We start from the raw sequence: 24,053 nt of genomic DNA on the forward strand, positions 1-24,053 counted from the left end.
ATAAATTTCTTTCAGTTACAAAATTTATCTAATTTTTTTGAAATAATTAAAGTTTCTGCGTGTTTATACTTCTGCACATATAAAAACTGCTGTAAATTTGTAAAAATCTTTTTAATATGTCAAATTAAAAAAAATTATATATTTTATGGTTTTGAAAAAAGTTGTTATAGCGTTGATTTTTCTTTTTATCATGTTGCACTTGTAGCATTCTTAAGCTTCAATTTGCATATATATGTCTTTGTAATAGATTTCTGTTCAGTTCACTTGCTTTATTCAAAGAAAATTGCTTTGTCAGCAGTCAGCTGTCAACTGTCATGTTGTAAGAAACTACTTCTAAATGATTTATGCTGAAATATTTTGCAAAAATTTAGAAAATAATAATAAACTTTATTGATTTTGTGGTGATTTAATGAAATTTGTGGAAAAATTTTAAATTTGGAGAAAAAAAACAAAAAATTTTATTCATTAAATTTTTTTCTACTTTCCAAAATTAATTTTTTAAATTTTTTTTCGAATTAAAATTGTTTTTTTTTGGTTTTTTTAATTAATTAATTAATTAATTTTTTTTAATTAATTAATTTTTTTTGGTTACGGTAGTTTAGTAAAATGGAAAACTTTAAATTCGAAAAAAAAAGTTTTTTATTTTTTTCTTAATTATTTTTTAATTTTAAATTTTCTTAATTATTTCCTTAAATTTAGAATTTTTGAATATTCTTTTTGGCATTTTTTTGTTTTTAAACTTACAAGTTTTATATAATTATAAAAAATATACCAATAAAATAATTTTGGCTGAAAAAGTTCTTACATATTTTTTTGAGAAAAGTTGTCATATTAAACTATTTTATTTTCATTAAATATATTTATATGAAAAATTTTTATATTAAGGCTTTTTATTTTCATTAAATATGTTTCTAAGAAAAATTTCCACGAATTTTCAATACAAACCATATCAAATTTCTCAAAATTTTTTTCTCTAAATAAATCATAATCTTTTTTCTCAAAAAAAAAAAATTTTTTTTTACCACCAAATGCATTCAATTCCAAAATATTTTTATTAATGAAACCATAACAAAACGGCGCACAGCGAAATTCTGGAATTTAAATATATTTTTTTCAAATCATTGTTTACTTTTCAAAAATAAACATTTCTAAAATTAAAATCACTCACTTAAAGAATTTCACTTCGGACAGCAATCGAATTGAGGAACTGTTTACGCCAAAGGAAAAAAATCTTGATGTGTTTTTATTGCAACGGAATTAAATTTATAGCAAAATATGAAACATGTGTGTGTGTAAGTTTTTTTATTATTATTATTATTTTTTTTTTTTTTTTTTATATTTACATAATTTTCCAAACACTTGAAGGCAGCAGTTTGCCCTCCAGACGCGCGCTCCACTTGCCGGCACTTCCCAGCCACTTCAGTGTCTTGAAGCAGCGGCATTCCACTCTTCCTCTCTCTCTACGCTTTAGCTCCACTCCCGTTGTTGTTTTTATTGTTGTTGCTTGGGCACTTTTCTATTATTATTTTATATATGTAAGTGTATGTTGCGAGATCTGCTATCAGCAGCGCAATCAAATCATCGTCATCGATGAAGCATGGCACAAAAACAACAACAGACATCCTAAGACATACACACACGCACGCACAAGCACTTGTTCAGCACACATGCCATTAAACGTTTAAATTTTTTGTTGTTGTTGTCGTTGGTCTGGCATTTGCTGCTCAGCTGCTGTTTAGCTGTTAGTTGTTATTGTTATTGGTGACTAGCCGGCTGCCTGCTGCAGCCATACACAAATACATGCATTATATACATATACTGTATATGTATGTATTCATGTGTGTGTGAGTGTGCATTTCTAACGCTGCTCTTTGGCTATAAATTATGAATGCGCAATGAATCAATTCGAATGACTATAAATGCCAAATCTGCGGATTCACAACAAATCAACCAATGAAAGTCTCACCAAAGCATACAACAACAAAAACATTATGTCAAGAAATATCGGATTAAAGAACTCAATCGTGAGTGAATGCGAACGTGTATATGAGGAGGTAGTGTGGCAGAGAGAAGCGCAAGGCAAGAAATGGCTATGGGGTTATGTAATATACAGCTTTATGTTTGTATGTGTGTATACCTACACACATACTATGTACCCATTTATTAGCAAATGGTCGGGCAAAACTGAATGAATGACCGAAAGGTGCAAATATGTATGTATGTATGTATGTGAGTGAATCAAATAGTAGAATGTGAGACGAGGAATGTGGGGAAAATTATGAATGAATTATATTTAATTAATTAATTATATTTTTAAAATTTTGTAGAAAAAAAAGTACATATTTAAAATTTAAAATTTAAAAAAATAAAAAAAAATTAGATAATTGAAAAAAAATGATTAAAGAAATAAATAAAAAATTAAAAAAAAAAAATGTGAAACTAAAGCCTATGAAAAAAAAATAATTGTATTAATTTTACAAATAATAAATAAATAAATTTAAAAAAACAAAAAATTGATTTAAGAAAGTAAAAAAAAATTAAATTAAGTAAATTAAAAAAAACTAATTTTTTTAAAAAAGTTAAAAAACAATTAAGGAAGTAAAAAAATAAATAAAAAAATTAAGAAAATTAAAAAAAAATTAAGAAAATTAAAAAAAAATTAAGAAAATTAAAAAAATAAGAGAATCAAAAAAATATTTTAAGTAAGTAAATTAGAAAAATTTATTTAATGAAAAAAATAATTAACAGCATTAAAAAATTAATTAACAAAATAAAAAAAATTTATTAAAAATATAAAAAAAAATTAATTAAAAAATAAAAAAAAAAATTAATTAAAAAAATAAAAAAAAATTAAAAAAAAATTAATTAAAAGTATAAAAAAAAATTATTTAAAATAATTAAAAAAAATTAATTAAAAGTTAAAAAAAATTTTAATGAAGAAAATTAAAACTAAAATTCCATATAAAATATTTTTTTTATCTAATATTTTTGATATCGAAGATTTTAATTTATTAATACGTGCTAAGAGCCAGTAGTTTGCAGGCTCTCTTACGCCTCATTTTTGGTCAGAAGACTTTAGTAGTCTGGTTGTTGTCCAGTGCTTGCTGAGCTCACTGGAGGTGCAGAAGTCCAACGCCAGAACGCAAGAAGACATCGGAAAACCGACTCTCTTCCAATCGGATGAGTTTGTGGAAAGGGTATACTCACTAGCACGCTCATACGCTTTGCAGTTTCCGGCGATGACCGGGAATTCATACAACTCTAATAAGGTAGAAGCTTGAAGCTAATATTAAAACACACACTCGTTACAATTCTTTCATAAATTCCATGACATACGCTAGTAGTAAGCGTAATGTGGTTATAATAACGATAACTGTTGTCTTCAATATTGCCAATTCAGTTTAATACTCATATGCATATGTATGTGTGTATGTACGCGCCTAAAGAGCCAGCTGTGGCGTAGCGCTAGCGCATGGTAATGAGGTTGTCAAGCAAAAGTTGGGGCTAAGGCTCTGCCGGCAGCTGGGCGGGGGGAGCAAAGTGTGTGCGTTTATTGCTATTTGTTGTTGGCATTCACTGTCTGCTTAGTCATGTGCTGCTTTTGAGCAGAAATTGCCAATTTTTTCACAGGCAGCTGTGGTATTTTGTATAAGTATATAATAAGTGACTTACACATGTGTATGTACATATGTATAGACATATGTGTATGGACATTTACGTATTTGTTTGTGCATATTGTTTTTGTTATCGCTATTGTTATTATTATTGTCACATTTGCATTATTGTTTTCGTTATTGCCGCTTTATGCAAATGGGCATTTCACTTCCACTTTTTTCGTTTAGTAGGAAATTAGAGGTAAATTATATGAGATTAAAATTTCTAATAAAAAATAATAAGAATAAATACAATTATATGAAAAATTTCACAAAAACAATTCAAATAAATAGATTTGGTAAAAAATTTTATATCTAAAAAGTGGGAAAAAAAATTTTTTAATAGAAATTTTTTCTTAAACAATTTTTTCCTAGAAAAAAAAAATTAAAAAATTAAAAGTTAATAAATTAAAAATTAATTTTTTTTTATTATTTTTTTTAATTTTTTTTTAATATTTTTTTAATTATTTTTTTTAATAGAATTTTTTTTTAATAAAACATTTTTTTTAATAGAAATTTGTGCAATTCTACATATTTTTTTCTCGGCTATAATCGCTTAAGCGGTGTCTAAGCCAATTAAGAAGAAGAACAATTTTTTTTTAATAGAAATTTTTTTTGTGCAATTGTACAATTTATTTTAAAAATCTTAAATTTTTATAAAATAAAAACAATTGATAATACGTATGTCAATTGAGTTTTTACTTCAAATGTAGGTATATAAAAATATTTGAAAATAAATTTTTAAAATATTTTAAATTTTGTAAAACCAAATATATTTAAAAATTTTTAAATTTTATAAAAAAATATATGCAAAACAATTTAAATTTTATAAAAAACTTTTTTTTTTATTTCTGAAATAATAAAAAAATTTTCAAAAATTTAAAAATTTGAGGTTTTTGAAATGAAAACATTTTACTTCTCGTTAAAATAAAAAAGTTTCTAATAATATAAAAATTAAATATTTACTTTGAAAATATAAAAAAATATTTAAAAATAATTAGAGCAATTAAAAAAAGTTTAATTTTTTATTGAAAATTATGCATATTACAATTTTATCAAAAATTAATAAAATAAAAATATAAATAAATAAAAAATATTAACAAAAATTATTGAAATAAAAATAATACAAAATTTGCAAACTTAATTAAAAAAGTTATCAAAACGAGTTTAAATTTGTATGCAATAATTAATAGAAATATTTTCCTTTTCGGAAAAATAATTTTTAATAGTAAAAACAAATTTTTACCTTGAAAGTGTTAAAAAATATTTGAAAATAATTATTAAAAAAACTGGAATAATAAATTAATTTTTTTTCTTTTAATATTTTTTTAAATTTTTTTTTGTTTTTTAACTTAAATTTGATGTTTTTAATTTTAATTTTTTTTATTTTTTTTATATTTTTTTTTTTTTTTTTATTTTTTTTTTTTTTTTTTTTTTTTTTAATTTTAAGTTTTTTTAATATTCATTTTTTATCTTTTACAGTTTTTTGAATATTTATTTTTTAAATTAAATATTTCTTATTCATGTTAAATAATATGTGAAAAAAATTATTAAATTATTTTTTTTTTATTTTAATATTTTTTTATTGTATTGTTGTTTTTTATTAATGTTAAAAAAATATTTGAAAATAATAATTACAGATTTTTTTTAAGATTTTTTTTTAATTATTTTTACGTTGCTTTTGATTTTTAATTTAGATTTTAGTTAAAACTTAATTTTTTTAATTTGAATTAAAATTTGGTTTATAATTTATTTTTTTTTATTTTAATTAAATTTTTTTTATTAATTCAATTTTTTAATTTTAATTAATTTTTTTTTTTATAATTTAAGTTGTTTTATTTATTCATATTTAAACTCTTTTTATTATTTCATAAAGTGCCACATAAAAAAATGTCAAAAAAATGAAATAAAAATAAGAATATGAATTAAAAAAAATATATAAAATTCTTTATTTGAATTTTATTTAATTTACAATAAATTATATTATAATAAAAATAGTGGAAATATTTTATTTTCCGTTAAATAATAAACTTCCTACACAAAAAAAATGTAAAATGCTTACTTTGAAGTATTAAAAAAATATTTGAAAAAAAAAATATAAACAAAAATAAAATTATTAAAAAGTATAGATATCATACTAAAAAAAAACTAAAACTTGAAACTAAAATTTTTTTCAAAAATTGGTGAAAAAATAATAAATTTTTTTTTTTTAAATTTGCTCTTCAGAAAACTACTAAACCCTTAATAATAAAAAAAAAAAATTTAACAAAAAATTTGCTTTTCAAAAAAATAATAATACTTTTATGAATAATAAAAAAATGCATAAAAAATTTGTATAATAAAAGATTAGTTTAAAAAAATCGAAATATAAGTAACTTTTTTCGGTTTTCCATTTTCGATTAACTTATTTCCACTACTATCTACCACAAGCTCGTATTTTGCCTCTTTTCAAATAATATTTTCTTTTTCAATTTTCCTCCACCCATAACACTTGACATCTGACAAATTTCGCTAATACCTGCATACATACACGCTAATAACCACACGAGCGCACACACACACACACACACAAGTGTTTAAAATATGAATTTTCATAAATTTTGAAAACTCATAATTTTTATTATTCACGGCCGGCAAGGAGAGCGACTCATCCACAACGCGTCATCGCACACACGCATACACAAACGACTACCGGCCTCCCTCGAGTGTATGCGGTAGTGGTGCAGTGGGTGTAACGGTGATTTGTAATGTGTATAAAAATGCTAATGTGCATGTAAATGACGAAAATGCACACATAAACACACCATTTTATTGGCCATATTTTGCAAATTGAATATTTGTTAGCAAGGCGCACACACACACACTCAAACTCATGCGCTGCGGTTCACCAGCCTGCTTGTGGGTGTGGGTTTGCCTTAGAAATTATTTATAAAATCATTAAAATCACGTTTAATAAAATAATACGCGCGCCTAGCAGGCGGTCACACAGCCATACACATTATTCTTGTTATTTTTGTTGTTGGTTTTGCTTGTGCAGCCGCTAATTTCGTACGTGGTCGACGCGTTGCTGGAGGCGGCCGTGTGTCGTTTGCTCATAAATAATACACGGAAGCGTGAATGTCGAGCACACTTGTTGTTTGTATTGTTGTTGTCGCCGTTGTTGTTTGTGTTTGTGGGTGGCAATATGCTTTTTTCTAATTGGTTGATCCATTTTCTCGATTGCTGATAATTTTTCAATTTTGTTTTTTGTTTTTGGAGGGGCTTAGTGATTTGTGTTCTGATTTCTGTTTGAGTTATGGCGCAACAACAACAATAATAATTCGAAAATAAGGAAGAAGTGTTTTTCCGCATTACAATTTTTCTTCACTAAAACTGGCAGTGGAGGCTGGTCACTCTGGGTTTCAAAGCATTTGTATATAAATGTTTTTTTTTATTTTTGATTTTGTTTTTATATTTTTTTTATTTTTGGATTTATATTTTTTTTTATTTTTATTTTTTTTTTTTTTTATTTTTTTTTTTTTTTTTTTTTTTTTTTTATTTTTTTTTTTTTTTTTTTTTTTTTTTTTTTTTTTTTTTTTTTTTTTTTTTTTTTTTTTTTTTTTTTTTTTTTTTTTTTTGGATTTATTTTTAAAATTTTTTTAATTCATTTTTTATTTTTTTTTATATCTTTGTTTTTTTTTTTTTATTTTTTGTGTGTCATTTTTGTAGTTGTGAGATAGGTAATTAATCATATTCAAAAAATTTCTTGACTTAATTTAGTTAGCGCGTAATCCCTAGCAAATGGTTTGGCCAATTTGCCTTGGCTTATCGAAAGATAATGACGCACGAAACAACTATAAATATATACAAATATATATGTATTTATAAAGAGTGATCTATCTTGAGGTTCCCTACTTCTTTAGAGAAAAATACGGAAACTTTAAATTTACTAGGGAATATTTTATATCATTCGAAAGAAAATTCTTTGGCATTTATTCTTTGAATATTATCTCTTCCAAATGTTGGTCGCGGCTATGTCTGAGATGGTTCATCCGTTGAGTACATTTTTCGATGATTCGTTCGAGTATTTCCACTGATAATTGACAAATGACACACGTGATGTTTTGTTCCAAAGCCTGAATCGAAGCGACATTGTCCGCATAGGCTTTAGACTTTACATATTCCTACAGGAAAAAGTCTAACGGTGTGATATCACAAGATCTTGGTGGTCAATCGACTAGTCCAAAACGTGAAACAATCTGCTAACCGAAGTGTTCTCTCAATAAATCCATTGATTGATGCGATGTGCGTGAAGTGTCGCCACCTTGTTGAAACCAAATGACGCCGAAATCAATTTTTGGCATTAAATGGTCGGTTATCATGGTACGATAAGAGTTGCCATTGACTGTTACGTACTCACCGGCATCATTTTTGAAGAAATATGGACCGATGATTCCGTCGTCCCACAAACCACACCAAACCGTTGTTTTTTCTAGATGAAATGGCAGCTCTTGAATCTATTCAGGTTGCTCTTCGTCTCAAATGCGACAATTTTGCTTGTTTACGTACCCATTGAGCCAAAAATGGACCTCATCGCTGAACAAAATTTGGCTCGAAAACGTCGGATCTTCTGGGAACTTTTCAAAATTTGGTTTAGAAAACATCGTATTTTCTTGTAACTTTTCAAGAGCATAAGCCGAAACGCTGTCGCTTGGGAAGATCGAGCGGCTTCAATTCTCAATTCTTGCACAAGCTGTATTTTGTACGGTTTCAATTTAAGATCTCGATGTAAAATGCGCCAAGTCGGTACCACCATACGTCAGTCCGAGTTGCTGCCAACGGCGCCGAATCGACTCTCCACGATCTTCGTGTACACTTTCAGCTACGACTGCTATATTTTCTTCACTGCGTGCTGGACGTGGTCTATTTGGTGGAATACTATCCAATAATGAATGCTGGGTCTCAAGATGGATGGTGTTGCGATTAGTATGGTTAGTAGGCCGATTATGTTGACCATAAGTTGAGTGAAGCCAACGAAACACATTCTTTACAGAACGTGAGGTTTCGTAATAAAATTGAACGATTTGTAAACCTTCTTCAGGCGTAAGTCTTTCCATGATGAAATGTCAAACAATACTGAACAAAAATAACATGACAGCTTGACACGACTACCGTGCTATCTGTCAAAAAATGCTATTGAAAAAAGTATTTCTACTTGGAACACATTCTTACATACTGTAACCTAAAATGCAAAAACAGTATTATGAAACAAAAAATAATCGGTATCGTTAACTGTTATAATAACCAATATATAACCATTCAATATGAGTATGATAACCAATATATAACCATTTTATAACCAATATATAACCATTTTATAACCAATATATAACCATTGTATAACCAATATATAACCATTTTATAACCAATATATGTATAACCATTTTATAACCAAATTCAAATTTTGTTTCAATTTGAGTGGTTTTAATATATCGTTTTTTCTTCGCCTGTAAACTTATGAAAAGTAGTGTTACGTTATTTTGCATTTTAGCTTACGATTTATACATATCATAAACCTAGTATCCGTATATATTTATGCTCTTTGTGTGTGTAAAATGTGGCTAGGTTTGGCTAGATGCAGCCAGAAAGTCGTAAATAATTTTCTGTAAAAATTCGCCAAAAATATAAACATAACCTGAAATAAAAAATATTGTAAAAATAGTGAAAACAAAATAATAAACGTTTAGATAAACACTACTTGGAAGGAAAATGTTCGAAAAAGAGTGAATCACCAAAATGAAATTAAAAACAGAAAAACCAAATATTTCAGAATAATTAACATCAAAATATAAAAAAAATAATAAAATAACATAAAAATAAAATTTTAATGAAAATTAATAAAAATATATAATCACTGTAGCAATATGTAATTAATTTTAAGCGCCAAAATCAGCAAATGCACCACTTCCCAAAAGTCATTAACGCTTGCTCCATTTTTGCCACATTGCACTGTAGCAGCGCCAGCTGTTCTCTTAACTGGCTTTTACCGGCTTTATTCCCTTTCTTTTTAGCACTCCGCTTTATTTGAAAGAAAGCGCTTTACGGTTTACTGCAATTTTCTCTTTTTTACGATTGCATAATTTCTTCAACTTCTATTTTGCCATTTCTGCTACCTTTTATGTCATTTTTACAACTTCAACGCGCTGAAAGTCGGCGCTGCCGTCGTCTTTGCATACAAATTATGGGGTCAAGCACTTATTGTGTGCGGCGACAATAAAGGCGCTTGAACTGTAACTCCGAACTCTCTGCACTAATTGTGGAAGAAGTTAGGACATAAAACAATGATGAAATCTTAAATGAATAGAAAGTGGAAAAGGGAGTGAAAAGTGGTGAATGGCGCAGAGTTAAGTGTCTGGAATGTGTGTAGAGGGGGAGAATATAATTATAAAGAATAGTATGTAATACAAAAAAGTTTTATTGGAATAAAAAATGTTAAAAATTTAAATATTTTTTTTTGGTATAGCAATTGAAAAAAATAAATAAATTTGGAAAAAGAAAGTAAAAAAAAAAACAAATAAAATTAAAAAAAAAATAAACTCAAAAAAAAAATAAACTTAAAAAAAATAATTTTTCAATCTCTATTTGTTTTTATTAAAAAAATATGTTTTTCTGTTTGTAATATATTTTTTTGATCTCGATATTTAAATATTTTAATAATATCTCCATATTTTTTGGAAAAAAAAATAATAATAATTTATGAAAAAAATATAAAATAAAACAATATTTTAAATAAAAAAGAGTAATATTTAAATTTTGAAATAAATAAAACATATAAACTGGAAAATAAAACAAAATACAAAATTTTCAAAAATATTAAAACCAAATTTGGCATCCCGCAATTTATTAACACATTTTTTTTTTTCTTATTCTATGTTGTAAAAATTTTTATAATTTTGCATAAACAAAATAAAAAAATTAAACAAAATACAAAATTTTGAATTATTATTGTTTTATTTTGATATTTTTTTCTCATTTTTTTAAAGACACAAAAAATTATAATAAAGAAATAAATAAAATATGTAATCTGGAAAATTAAACAAAATACAAAATTTTCCAAAAATATTAAAAAAAAATTTTTTGCATCCGGCAAAAAACTATTAACATTTTCTTTAAAAAAAAACTCATACTATTTTTTAAAGACTTTTATAAATTTTATATACGCAAATATAAAAAAATTCTGACATATGGCAACCCTGTTAATTTTTTTTTTTTACTTATAAGAGTATTTTGAACAAATTTTTTTGTTACACCAAAAATTAAAAAAACAAATATTTCAACATCTGGCAACTCTATTAAAAAAATTTTCCTCAGAAAAGTATTTTGAACGAGTTTTTTTGTTATAAAAATTTAAATTCTGACATCTGGTAACATTATTAAAGTTTTTTTTGCTTATAAAAGTATTTAATGAAATATTTTGTTCCACCAAAAATTAAAAAAAAAAATTTTTGACATCTGGCAACTCTGTTAAAAAAAAAAGTTTTTGTCCGTAAAAAAAAAAAATCTCGTATTTAATGAAATTTTTTATTAAGGTTTTTGAACACCAAAATTAAAAAAAAAAAATTCCAACATTTGGCAACTCTGTTAAAAAAATTTTCTGGAAAACTGGCAACTCTGTTAAACAATTTTTGCTTCTAAAAGTATTTAACGAATTTTTTTGTTATACCAAAAATGAAAAAAAAAAATTATTGACATCTGGCAACTCTGTGAAAAAATTTGTGTCCTAAAAGTATTTAAAATGAAAAAAAAATTCTCGGTCATCTGGCAACTCTTTTTGTTACACCAAAAATTTTTTAATACCAAAAATAAAATTTCGGACATTTGGCAACTCTGTCAAAAATGTTTTCCTTATTTATAAAAGTACTTTGAACGATTTTTTTTAAACCAAAAATTAAAAAAAAAAATTTTTGACATCTGCAACTCTGTTAAAAACTTTTGCTCATAAAATTATTTTAAAGTTTTTTTGTTACACAAGTATTCAAAAAATTTTTTCTGAACTTTTTTTAAGTTTCTACACTCTCTCACACCTCATCTTTCTTAACTCTTTAATCTTCCGTCAAATTAGCGCAATTGCTGTCAAATTTTTGCCGGAAAGTGTCCAAATCACATAAGTTTTAACCGCAGTCTACTCTGCATAAAAAAAGACCCTAAAGCTGTGCCCCATTCTCCTCCTTACTGCTTTTTCATCTTTTCTTTTCGCTGAACTCCATTTATTATGCGCATTGCGTAATAATGTCAAACGCTTAGCGTACACTAAAAGTAGAAGAAAGACTGCAATAAATAACTACAACGACAAAAAAGCAACTACCTTTTGTTGTTGCTGTTGTATGCCACATTATGTTTCGTAATTTTCGTTTCTTGCCTTCCGCTTTGCGCGCAGTTAGTCAGTTAGCCAAAGCGACAGCGACAAAGCCAAGCGAAGTTAAACCAAGCTGAGAGACCACGCCACAAAGCAAGCATGCTGGCTTGACCGGCTTGTAATGAGTTAATGACAGGCAATTAAACCACAACAATCATTCATAGCGGCGGTTGGTGGGAAAATATGTTAGAAAAAAGTATATTTAGCCAAAGCATTTGAAACAAACGCCTTTATTTAGGCGCGACCGAGATTTAGTAGCAGACAAAAAAACCAAAAAATAAATAAAAATACTGGAAACGAAAAAGTAGAAGTGTTGAGGCAATTAATGTAATTATTACATTATGCAATGTGGCTAGCAAATTAGAGATTTCTACTGTGCGGCAGGGAAATGGACTATTAACTGGCATAGTTATAGTCGCTAATAAAATGCTTGCTATTTGAGTGGTGAGCAGCTGCGGTGGAGTGGCTGTTGGAAGTAATAATTCCAAGATAACTCAAATTTTAAGGCTAAAATTCGGCAAAAAATTGTTCTAGATTACTTTGTATGTAAGCTTACTAGCTCATACTGCGCTAAGTTTTTATTTGCGTAAAATTTGGCAGCTGGTCTAAAAAACACTAGTTTGTAACTAGTTACAAATATAGACTTTTATTATAATATTGCATAAATGTATTGCAGAATAGAATTTGGAAACTGGTCTAAAAAACACTAGTTTGTAACTAGTTACAAATATTGATTTTTGTTAGAATATTGCCTAAAATTATTTGCAAAATCTTTATTTACTGATTTTTTAATGTTAAAGTTTAAAATATTTTAACTAATCTTCTTGGAACTGGTTACTGGCTAGTCAAATTCATACCAATTGCTTGAGAATGTTATTTTACATAGTTTTAACAGCTATACATGAATATTTCTTATCGTATAATCACATTAAATTTTTTTGCTAACTTTTTCTGACTAAAATACGAAAATATCTGTTTAATTGGTTTCAAAATAACTAGTTAGCGGCTAGTGACATTTCACTTAGTTTTCTATTAAATGAATGTGAATAATATGATTTAATGTATAAATTAATAATAAAAACCTTACTTCTGCCTTGAAAAATACACTACCCAAACAAAGTCCACAGTTTTTGCTCCAAATTATTAGTTAATAACCACTTACAAACAAATTAATATTTTTTTACACATTCAACTATTTTTATTATAATTTTTAACTTCGTTTGTAGTTTCAAATTCACATTTTCTAATAATTCGCCAATTGGACCCAAAATAACTAGTTGATAACTAGTTGTGATTTTTTAAACAAATTTATTAATTTAGTACTCAGATGCTTAAATTGCCAAAAATACTTAAAATTCAGCCAACTAGTCTAAAAATGACTAGTTAGTAACTAGTACATTTGTTGTAACAATTTGGTAAAAACATAATAACTAAGTACGTGCATGCTGAAATTACTTAAAAATAAATTTTTAAGCGCACATATTTAAGGAATTTCTTTCGCTTTTCCTGCTCTAAATAGTTTTTATACTTTCTTCACACAAACATAAATTCAAGGTAAAGTTCTTGTGTGCATTTAAAATTAAGTTATTAAAATATTGATCTATTTTTTGTTTACCTTGACGCATTCCATCGACAATGGAATGTTAATTTCATGTTAAACTTTTGTATGACTTAATTTTACATTTTTTTGAAAAATATTTTTTTTTTTTTATTTTTTTTTTTAATTTTTATCTTAATTTGTTTGTGTTTTTTAAATTTTTTTTTGTAAATTTTTGTTGTTTTGCTGTTAAAGCATGCGCAACCAGCACTCAGGTGTCAAGTCTTATTTCTATTAAAAGCCACTGAAATGAACTTTTTTCCTGCGCCTGATGATTGATTTCCTTCGACGCCCGCTCCACCACCACCACCACCCTCCGCTTCACCCTTTAGCGCTGTGGTGTGAAAGTCTAAAATGTTTTCCATTGATTGACAGTTGTTTGACGTCTTTCGTACAAGCTGATTGCTGCGTTGGCCGCGCTCTGGTGTCGTGTGTGTGCATCAAAGCGGCAACAACCACACACACATCTATACATGTATGGTTGTAAATATGTATAGAAATATTAATAAAAGCTTGTACTCTAATGTACTCTTTGTTGTCTTCATATTTTTTTACTTAATTTTCCGCATTTTTTCCTTTTGGTCTACACGCTTTGGGTTTTTGCTCTAGTTTTCCAATATACGAGTATGTATATTTTTCCAATTGCGCCGCACGTTTCACCTAAATATTTATATTTAGTACGCCGGTTTGTTATGTAATAATTTGAGCATTTTTCTTAAACATCTGATTGCTTGCTTGTTATTTCTAGTTGAAATTTCGCCGATTATCTCCACAGGTAGATTCGGGCTGCTGTTGCTAAGGCGCTCCTTTTGGGAATGCGGTACTCACTATGCTTGATTTTCAAACACTTAAGAAAATTTTCCAAATTTTTGTGGCCCAGATAATCTCAAATTGCATTAAACATATACAATTTTTTGTTAAAAGTGGATCTCTTACTGCGAGTTTTTTACTCCCAAAAAGACTCAACATGAAGTCTCCAAACATCTGGTCTGTCTCTCTATTCGTTTAAGAGAAAGAAATCCTAAACCGGGAACGATTGTTCCTAAAGAGAAAAAAAATCTGAAACGAAGAGTCAAAATTTTGAGAAGCGACCGGTTTCAAAACCCAAAATCCTTCGAATCTCGACAAGTTTGGTTAGGGAATGGCAATATTGAGTAGTCACTAGCAAATTCGTAGAACATAAATTAGTGTCACAAGAGCTTTTGAGATCGAAACCGGAAACTTCCGCATCATCAAGAAAACATAGGTCGAATCGCGTTTCCTGCGACATTCCCATTGCAATACTAACCCACTGCCTTCGCGGTAACTTTCTCCAGGGTCTTTCCATAAGGCATAACGCCTCAAAGACCAATTTATTACCTCTACCTGATTTCTAGCTGAAAATATGTCTCCTGTAAATTATGTGTCAGAGTTAACAACTCGTTGGATTTTTGCAGTCTTTCAGCTTGTGCTCGGGTTTCCCACATCGTGTGCATAGTCCTTGGCCTTTTCTGTCAGGCTCTTGGCATTCCTATTGCTTATGGCCGAAGTTGAAACATCTATAGCTTTTTTTAAATTCTTTCCTGAGCTTCATTCTGCAACTGATCCATACTATTTTTATGTGGCCTTCCTTTAGTACTCCGTTTGCGCTAACGGCTGTCAACGTCACATATGCGCGTGTTCGTTTTAAGCCCTATTAATCATAGTTATTTCTTCTTATACTACCTCTAACTTGGCGTCTTACGAGGGTTGTGCGTTCTGCCGCGTCGATTAAGAAGACCGAGGGCTCGTATTTCCATTGTGGCTTTCTGCTTTAGCTATTTTACAGCAGCTCTACCACATATACATATTGCTCCTAAGGGCATTTTGGAGCTCTGATTTCGGGTTTTATCCTCTCTTCATTTCGAGAAGCAGGTCTCTGATTTGGCTTTGCGCATTGCCCAGGCTTCACCTTGTCTTGGTCCGCCATAAGGCTATTTTGAAACATCTCGGCATACTTGCGATCTTCTGTCGGCTTAATTAGCACTGCTTCTGGCCGTACTTGGTTCTCTTTTCCCGTCTTTGCTTCTTAAGCTTGTCCTCTTTTTTTCTCGTCTGGCGCTGCCTGGGGTTTGCTCTGCGCTTTTATCTTGTTTTTTCTGCTATTTTTTTCTTTTTTTTTTCTTTTCTTTCTGGCTCCTAGCCTCCTTTTCTTGACTCTTGTTCTACTGGACTTGGTGCAGTTCGTTTTGGAAGAGTTGTCACTTGCATTGAAACATCAGCATGTTTTTTGCATGCATCTGAGGACCTAGTTCCGTTCCATAGTATTAATCAGGATTTCAATCAACTGAGTTTGTACCGCCAACCTACTGGCGACGTACTTGAAGACCTGTCAAGATTTTAACAGGCGGAGGCGCCTGAAAGCCATTTCTGCAAAATATCAGACCTCTGAAGTAGCAAAATGCCACAACTATCAGCCCAAGTTCAACGCTTCCAAATCATTTGTCAAAATCGTGGTAATACTTCGTTGCTTGATTCCTTCATGTGGCATCTGTGCTGGCCTTTTTGGTCGGTGAGTACTTATTTGTTATTCACAGCTGACTTACGTCTTGGAGGGCGTTTATTATCCAACATATGTGACCCTGTCGTGGCTTGCAATTTGAAGTTTTGTGTCTAACGGCTCCCGTTGTAGCGTCCCTCGTCAGTCATTTGTCTCGTTCTCGTGGGTAGGTATTCCCTCTAGGCAGTGCTCTAGCGGTAGTGTATGATTATTTTGTGGCGGGCTCTATTCTCCACGTCACCGCAGATTCGTAGAATGTTTCAGGTATTTTAATCCGAACTCTCTGTCCTGTCGCTCTTGGTTACTTTTTGGGTTGACACATTTAACTTAAGAACTTAGGCCGTCAATAGTTCACAGCTTGGCGAACTCTTGGTGGCCTGAGCTCAAACAGTGTATATTAAGTTTTCCACGAAGTTTGTAACACCCAGAAGGAAGCGTCGGATACCCTTTAAAATATATGCATAATTTCCGTCATTTCCGTCGTTCCCTCTGTATATACGCAAACTAGTCCCTCTATTTTTGAAATATGGACTTGTACTCTTGCAATGTCGGCTTTCCCAAATGATGAGCTGCTCATTTGTCGGAATCGTATATTTCTATGTATATTTGCAAAAGCTGATAGTTCGGAAAACTTTTTCATCTCACGAGGTATCTTCACGAAACTTGGCATGGGCAAATGTGTGAGGTAGTGGTGCATTCTCCGAAGAAATTGTTTGGATCGCATCACTATAGCATATAGCTGCCATACAAACTGAACAATCGGAATCAAGTGATTGTTCGGAAAACTTTTTCATCTCATGAGATATCTTCACGAAACTTGGCATGGACAAATGTCTCAGGTGGTGGTGCATTCTCCGAAGAAATTGTTCAGATCGCATCACTATAGCATATAGCTGCCATACAAAGTGAACGATCGGAAACAAGTGTTTGTTCGGAAAACTTTTTCATCTCACGAGGTATCTTCACGAAACTTGGCATGGACAAATGTCTCAGGTGGTGGTGCATTCTCCGAAGAAATTGTTCAGATCGCATCACTATAGCATATAGCTGCCATACACAGTGAGCAGTCATAATCAAGTTCTTGTAAGAAACTTTTTGTATTTATGAATGGTATTATAGCTTTTTTTCTGTTTTTTATGTTTTTTTATACATTAAATATTTCTAAAAAAATTTTCACACTACTGTGCCTTAAAATTATTGACTCATCATTGCCTATGCCATGATTTAGTCATATGAGCTCTTTATATACACACATATAAGTACTTACATAGATTTAAGCTTATTGCGAGTTATTATATTTTCACTTAAAAAAACAGAAACGTTGCATGAAAAAAATAATAAAAAAACCAAAAACGAAAACATATTAAAAACCGAAAGTACCGCTATTAGAAATGCATTTCATATGCTGGGCAGGAAAACTAAAATGTTCCCCATCAAATATCCATCATATTTGCTCCACATTTTAACGCTAAGCAACCACAACTTTTTTAATGCCACATTGTTTGTTCACACATACATACATACATGTATGCTAATATGTTTCTTCTTCTTGCATTTTTTTTGCAGGCGGTCGTACAACAGAGCCAGCAACAGGCTTTGCTCAACAAATCCAATGATGATCTGCGACGGAAACGCCCGGAAACCACGCGGCCAAATCACATTCTACTCTTCACCATCATAAATCCATTCTATCCCATCACAGTGGTAAGTGCACGTGCAGTCATGCTAACGCATATATTCATATATATGTATGTATATGCCTATGTCACTTTATATAGGTATGTGTATATACACACATATATACTTTTAGTATATAAGTCGATTTGAAAAATCTTTTTTATCGCCGTTTTTGCAACACTTCACGGGAGTAAGCCATTAGTAGAGCGCCAAGCCTGTGATATAACAATATTCACACACACACATACATGTACACAAAGACACATACATATATACATACATATATACATACATACAGCTTCAAATACACATATACCACGGCAGTTTGTGTGTACTTCAGCTGTAAGCGCGTTTTTAGCCTCGTTAGAGTCGCCTTTTAGCCAAGTTACTGTTGAGTGTTTATATGTGAAGGAACAAAGCCCGGAACACAATATGTGTATGTGTGTGTGTGTGCGTGTAGAAATGCAAAATAAACGTCGAAGTGCAACGCTGAGTGCCGCCTAAGTGTACAACAGCCAGCCGCGCCCATTGAGCGTTCAACAACCTCATCACTCAACGTAGGCTTGGTGGCAAGGATGATGGATAAAGGACACAAAAAAAGAGAAACAAAAAGAAAACAGCTGGTGAAAATTTTTTTTAACATACCTGTACTGAAATCTCAGCTTAGCGGGTGCTGAGGCACTAAAGTTAAAAGAAGAAGAAAGAATGAGTTAAACATTTAAGCCAGGAGCTCGAAGGCTTAAGTCTAAAGCTACCTGATTGTTGTTTTCGACAACTGACCTTAGGCTTGGAATTGACAGATCAGGGAAGTCGAGCTGTTCTCGACAACTAATCCCAGATTTTGAATTTACAGAATATCTATCTCAGGTTTTCCGTTAAGTTTCAGTAGGCCCTATCTAGTTTTAATCATTGGACTTAAATAAATGTTTTTTAGTACGTAGTAGGAATCATCTCTAGATCTCCATTGTATATTCGGTCTTCTCAAATTTTGCATTTGGAATAAGTAGAAAAGTATATTCGAACTTCTTGAAAACTATTATCGCGGTATCATCGTTGGTACTCAAGCCGTTATCTGTAAAGCGGAACGGATATCACAGACCTGTTGTCTCGGGATCACTTCTGGGATTCAATCGAACGAAGTAGTACCAATATCTCCGACCTTTCATTCGGGTATAGCTAAAACTCTCTGCCACGATATGTGACAAGTGCCATTTAGAACCAGATGGAACTGAATGAAGTCGAGATTTCGTGAAAAAATTGTTACTTCATGGTCTCTCTATGGGTGCAGATGAAACTTAGTGTAAACTTTCGGACTTCTTTCGAATCTTTCGGAGTTGCGACGAGTGAAAATTGATGGATTTTGTTTGTTGAGCTTGGTCGGAAACTTATTGAAAGCCAAATTTTGTGAAAGTAAAGTCTCCCATGAGTTCAGAGGCAACTTAGTGAAAACTTTCGGAGTTGTTCCGACTTTTCGGAGTTCTTCCGAATTTTTTGAAGTTTTACCAAAGTTCTTTCGAATTTTTCAGGGCTATTCCAATTTTTTTAAATTATTCCCAATTTTTCAGAGTTTTTCCGAATTCTTTCGGAGTTCTACGGAATTTTTTTGAGTTTTCCCGAAGTTCGTTCGAATTTTTCAGGGCTATTCCAATTTTTTTTAAATTATTCCCAATTTTTCGGAGTTCCTCCGAATTTTTTCGGAGTTTTTTCAAATTTTTCGGAGTTGACATGGTTATAAAAATGGTTTACGCAATATTTTACACATACAAAATTTTACGTGCAGGGTATATAAATATTTGTCCACTGCATACATTGCAGATGCTAAGTGGAAAGTGCAAAAATGAGTGACAGACTGTCAGTCGATGTCGTGACGCATATCAGCAACAACATAAAATAAGGCATATAAACAACAACAACGAAAAAGTATAAAACAACAACAACAAAAATGTATATAACAACAAAAAAGTATATAACAACAAAAAATACACAAGAACGTGAAAAATTGTTGCTCAGGCGACAAAAGATTTTTTCCGCCTCTACTTTTTCGTAACAGCTATTTGCTGTCCATCATAAACATGCACACATATGTACATACACATTTACTTATATTCCTGGGCGGTGCGCATTTTGCAGCGGATTACTATTACAAATACAAAAAAAATCTGGGAAACATGTGTATGCACTTTAAGGCGCATAAACACACAGACACATATCCACCTATGTGTGTGTGTGTGTTTGTGGAAAGGAGTACAAGCAATAGAAGAACAGCAACAAAGTTTGGGTGGCAGGTGGCGTTAACAGTAGCAAAAGCCAATAAACAAAAAATAAAAATCACTCAAAAAACCGTTAGCTTTATACGCATACAATAACAATGCCGCTGAAAGAGCGCAGAAATTGATGGCGCAGGCAAAATGCGCTGCCTGTGTTTGCCCGCACCAATTCCAGCGCATGGGTAACGGTTTATAGAGATGTTCAGATTTTATTTACGCACACAGACATACATGCTAGCATACGCACTGTATTCCTTGTATGTATGTGTTTGCTGAATTTTCCATAACTGCCCAATGTACCTTCGGACACAATGGCTCCCGTGGAGCACAGCTGTGTGGCACATACACATACATACATACATACAACATACGTTGCTGTGGCAACATATCAATATTCATGTCTACATGTCAGGCATTCTCACGTCATCCTGTTATGCACTTTTTATACACTTTCTCGCTGGTGTTTGTTTGCGCTCGCCGCCGCTGATGTGCCCACATTTGCAAAGCGCATCAAGATAGCCAATATGGCAGCACGGCAACAATGCAACAATGACCATTGACTGCGCTGGCCGATGGAGATTAGAATTCAATGCACAGCAGCTATGATTGGTCGATGGGAGATATGTGCATTTCGGCATTTTCACTGTGTATTTGAAGAAATTTCATGAAATATTTAAATTTCAATTCCCAAATGGTTGCTAGAACATTTATGTTGTGATTTGATATATCGAAAAATATCAATTTTGTATGCCTGCTAGCTAAAATAGCACATATCACTGCTCACCTTACCGGTATACAATTATGGTATACGCTGCGTATACGTAACATTTGTTAAAGCATTGAACTTTTTGTTTAGATTTTTGTTGTTTGCCTGCAATTTGTGGGCTTGAGTATGTAAAAAATATGCTTTCCACTGCCAAAATGTGAGTTATAACTGTAAATTTTGTGTATAATATTTTTTATAATTTATTGTCTTTCGGTACCTAAAATAGCTGAAATCGTTGCAAGCATTAAGCTAGTCTCCATATAGCCAGTAATATGAACTTCGTACCTCTAGTTGATTTTATGCGGTATATATCAGTTAGTGTACCCGATATCTCAATGAAATGTGGTAGTAATGTTTCTATAAGTAATATCCAGCCCGATACCAAAATAAGTGAAGTCGGTCGAAGTATTAATAAAGCCAAATTTTGTGTAAGTAAAGTCTGCCATGAGTTTAGACGAAACCTAGTGAAAAAACGTTCGGAATTCTTTCAAATTTTTCGGAGTTATTCCGAATTTGTCGGAGATCTTCCGGTTTTTCGGAATTCTTTTAAATTTTTCTTAATTCTTCCCAATTTTCCGGGGTTATTTCGAATTCCTCGGGGTTACTTCGAATTTTTCGGAGTCTCTCCCCCGATTTTAACAGAGTTATTTCGATTTTTACGGAGTAGTTCCGAATTCCCGGAGATATTCCGAATTTTTCGGAGTAATACCGAATTTTTCGGAGTAATTCCGAATTTTAGGGAATTTTTTACCGAGTTATTTCGAGTTTTTAGAAGATTTTTCAATTTTTTCGGATTTCTTTCGAATTTTTCTGAGTTGTTCTGAATTTTACAGAGTTATTCCGAATTCGACGTAGTTCTCCCGAATTTTTCGGAGTTTTCCTGATTTTTCGCGAAGTTATTCCAAATCCCAGGGAAGTGTTCCTAAGTTTTAGGAGTTATTCCGAATTTTAAGGATTTATCCCGAGTTTTTCGGAGCTACTTCTAGTTTTTAGAAGATTTTCGACCTTTACGAAGTTTTTTCGAATTCTTCTGAGGTCTTCCGAGTCTTTCGGAGAATAAACGGGAAAAAAAGACGTGGTTAGAGGTTGGTCGGAAATTTAAGAGGTACATAGGTTTTAGGCTCCCAGTAATCGGCGATAGTAGCTGCATATGCATATGCATATACATAACATAATCGTTTTCGAGCTTTCAGTAAACTTTTTATCGGATATATCGCTCAATTTTTTTTGTTTATGAAACCGAGCGAGGTTGTTGTTCGGAGTAATTTGAAGCTTAGTGGCAAAATTGATTGAATTCGGTCCATACCTTCCCCATACTTCCATATTGTCACCTAAAATGCAAAATAACGGAACATCACTTTTCATAAAGGAAATATTTTCTTATAAATAACTTAATTTTTCCGCGCCTTTAAACCTTGAAAGTGCGCCGAATATTTTCCAATATTTTATGTGCGGTCACAGCCGTAATTACTGCTTCCTTAGTTATTATTTTTCAAAAAAAAAAATTAAAAAAAAAAAAGTTCTCAAAACTTTCTTAGAACGAACTTTTCGCTTAAGAGCTTTCATACAAATGCCACACAAACAGTAGTCGCCAAAAGTATGTGTGTCTGCGCTAAAAACTGTGCACAATGATGAGGAAAAATTCGCCACAAACTTTTTAAATAATTCAATTCGAAAGTTGACAACTATTTAGACTCCAAGAAAAATAGCTTCAAGCAACAAAGCAAACAAAATCGAAAAACTGCAAAGAAAACACACACAAAAGCCAGTCGAAAGATGCAAAAGATGTAGAGCATAGAAGCCAAGAAGTGAACGCGGCGGCGCGAGGATAAAGCAAGCTGCACGAATAAGCCAGTTCAATGAAGAATCTAGTCGAAGAATTTCCAAAGAATTTTCTCGCAAAAAAACAAAAATCGAGTTTCTGCCATATGTGTCGATGCAGGCATTATGAAATACTGCGTATTTGCATATATGTGTGTATGTATGTTTGTTTGTGTAGGTGTGTGTATGCGCTTGACGCTAGTGCATAGAAAACTATTTAATCTTGCCACTAAATCCACTGTACTTGCGAAGAGTAATGGTAATAAGAAAGTATTAAAATGCAAACACACACACGCGCACACATTTTCATATGTATGTAAATATGTTGCATAATGCAGGGTGGTTAAAGTTTTCGCACACACACACACACACACGCATCTATCAGCGATGACTGTAGGCGGCAGCAACGCCAGCGACATTCGATATTATAGCAAATCAAACATCAATGATTCCTGTGTGGCGCACATAAAGCAGCGTTTTTGTTGTTGTTATTGTTTTTGTTGCTATTTTGTGCATATGAGCGGCACTGATGTGCTTGTGTGCTTATGTGTGGTAAACAAACACAAACGCCAGCGAGGTTTTAGTTTCAAATGAATGCGTTGGTTTATGTGTGTGGTGTGCTACGTATGTGTAGGCTTAGTTTTATACCCTCAATAAGTCGCTTAGTTTTTGGGATATCGAACTGAAATTTTGCACAAGTGCTTTTCTCTCCAAGGAGCTGCTCATTTGTCGGAATCGTCGATATCGGACCACTATAGCATAGAGCTGTCATACAAACTGAACGCTCGTAATATAGTGCTTGTATGGAAAACTTTTTCATTTGAGGAGATATTTTTACGAAATTTTGCATGACTTATTGCCTAAGCCATTGATGCAATCTCCGCAGAAATTGTTCAGATCAGACCACTATAGCATATAGCTGTCATAGAAACTGATGGATTAAATACAAAGCTTGGTATGAAAAAGTTTTTTATTTGACGAGATGTAATTACGAATTTTGGTTAGATTTATTGCCGAAAGCAGCGCTACAACCTGCGTAAAAATCATTCCGATCAAACCGCTATAGCATATAGCTGTCATACAAACTGATCAATAAAAATCAAGTTCTTGTTTGGAAAACTTTTCTATTTGACAAGTTATCTTGACGAAATTTACCATAAATTAATAACCAAAACAGTGCTAAAGTCTCTGAACAAATTGTTCAGATCGGACCACTATAACATATAGCTGCCATACAACCCGACCTACCAAAATCAAGCTAAAAATCTTCTTATACCCTCTTTATGCTATTAGAATTGCACGTGTAAAGGTTATTTTTACTTTGCTGCAACCGAAGTTAACGGTTTTTATATTTGTGCA

General features: G+C 31.2%; 1 protein-coding gene across 13 annotated transcripts in view; it reads left to right on the top strand.

Moving 5' to 3' along the window:
* LOC126755508 (heterogeneous nuclear ribonucleoprotein L) overlaps positions 1–24,053 on the top strand; it is a 309,695-nt gene that overhangs the window by 98,597 nt on the left and 187,045 nt on the right. For all 13 annotated transcript variants that reach the window (XM_050468132.1, XM_050468130.1, XM_050468134.1 and 10 more), the window contains one exon: positions 17,730–17,867. In XM_050468132.1, coding sequence (XP_050324089.1) covers positions 17,730–17,867 — 138 coding nt within the window. The remainder of the gene's footprint in view (positions 1–17,729; positions 17,868–24,053) is intronic.

The sequence above is a fragment of the Bactrocera neohumeralis genome, chromosome 4 (genome assembly GCF_024586455.1).
Source record: "Bactrocera neohumeralis isolate Rockhampton chromosome 4, APGP_CSIRO_Bneo_wtdbg2-racon-allhic-juicebox.fasta_v2, whole genome shotgun sequence".
Classification (NCBI taxonomy): Eukaryota; Metazoa; Arthropoda; class Insecta; order Diptera; family Tephritidae; genus Bactrocera; species Bactrocera neohumeralis.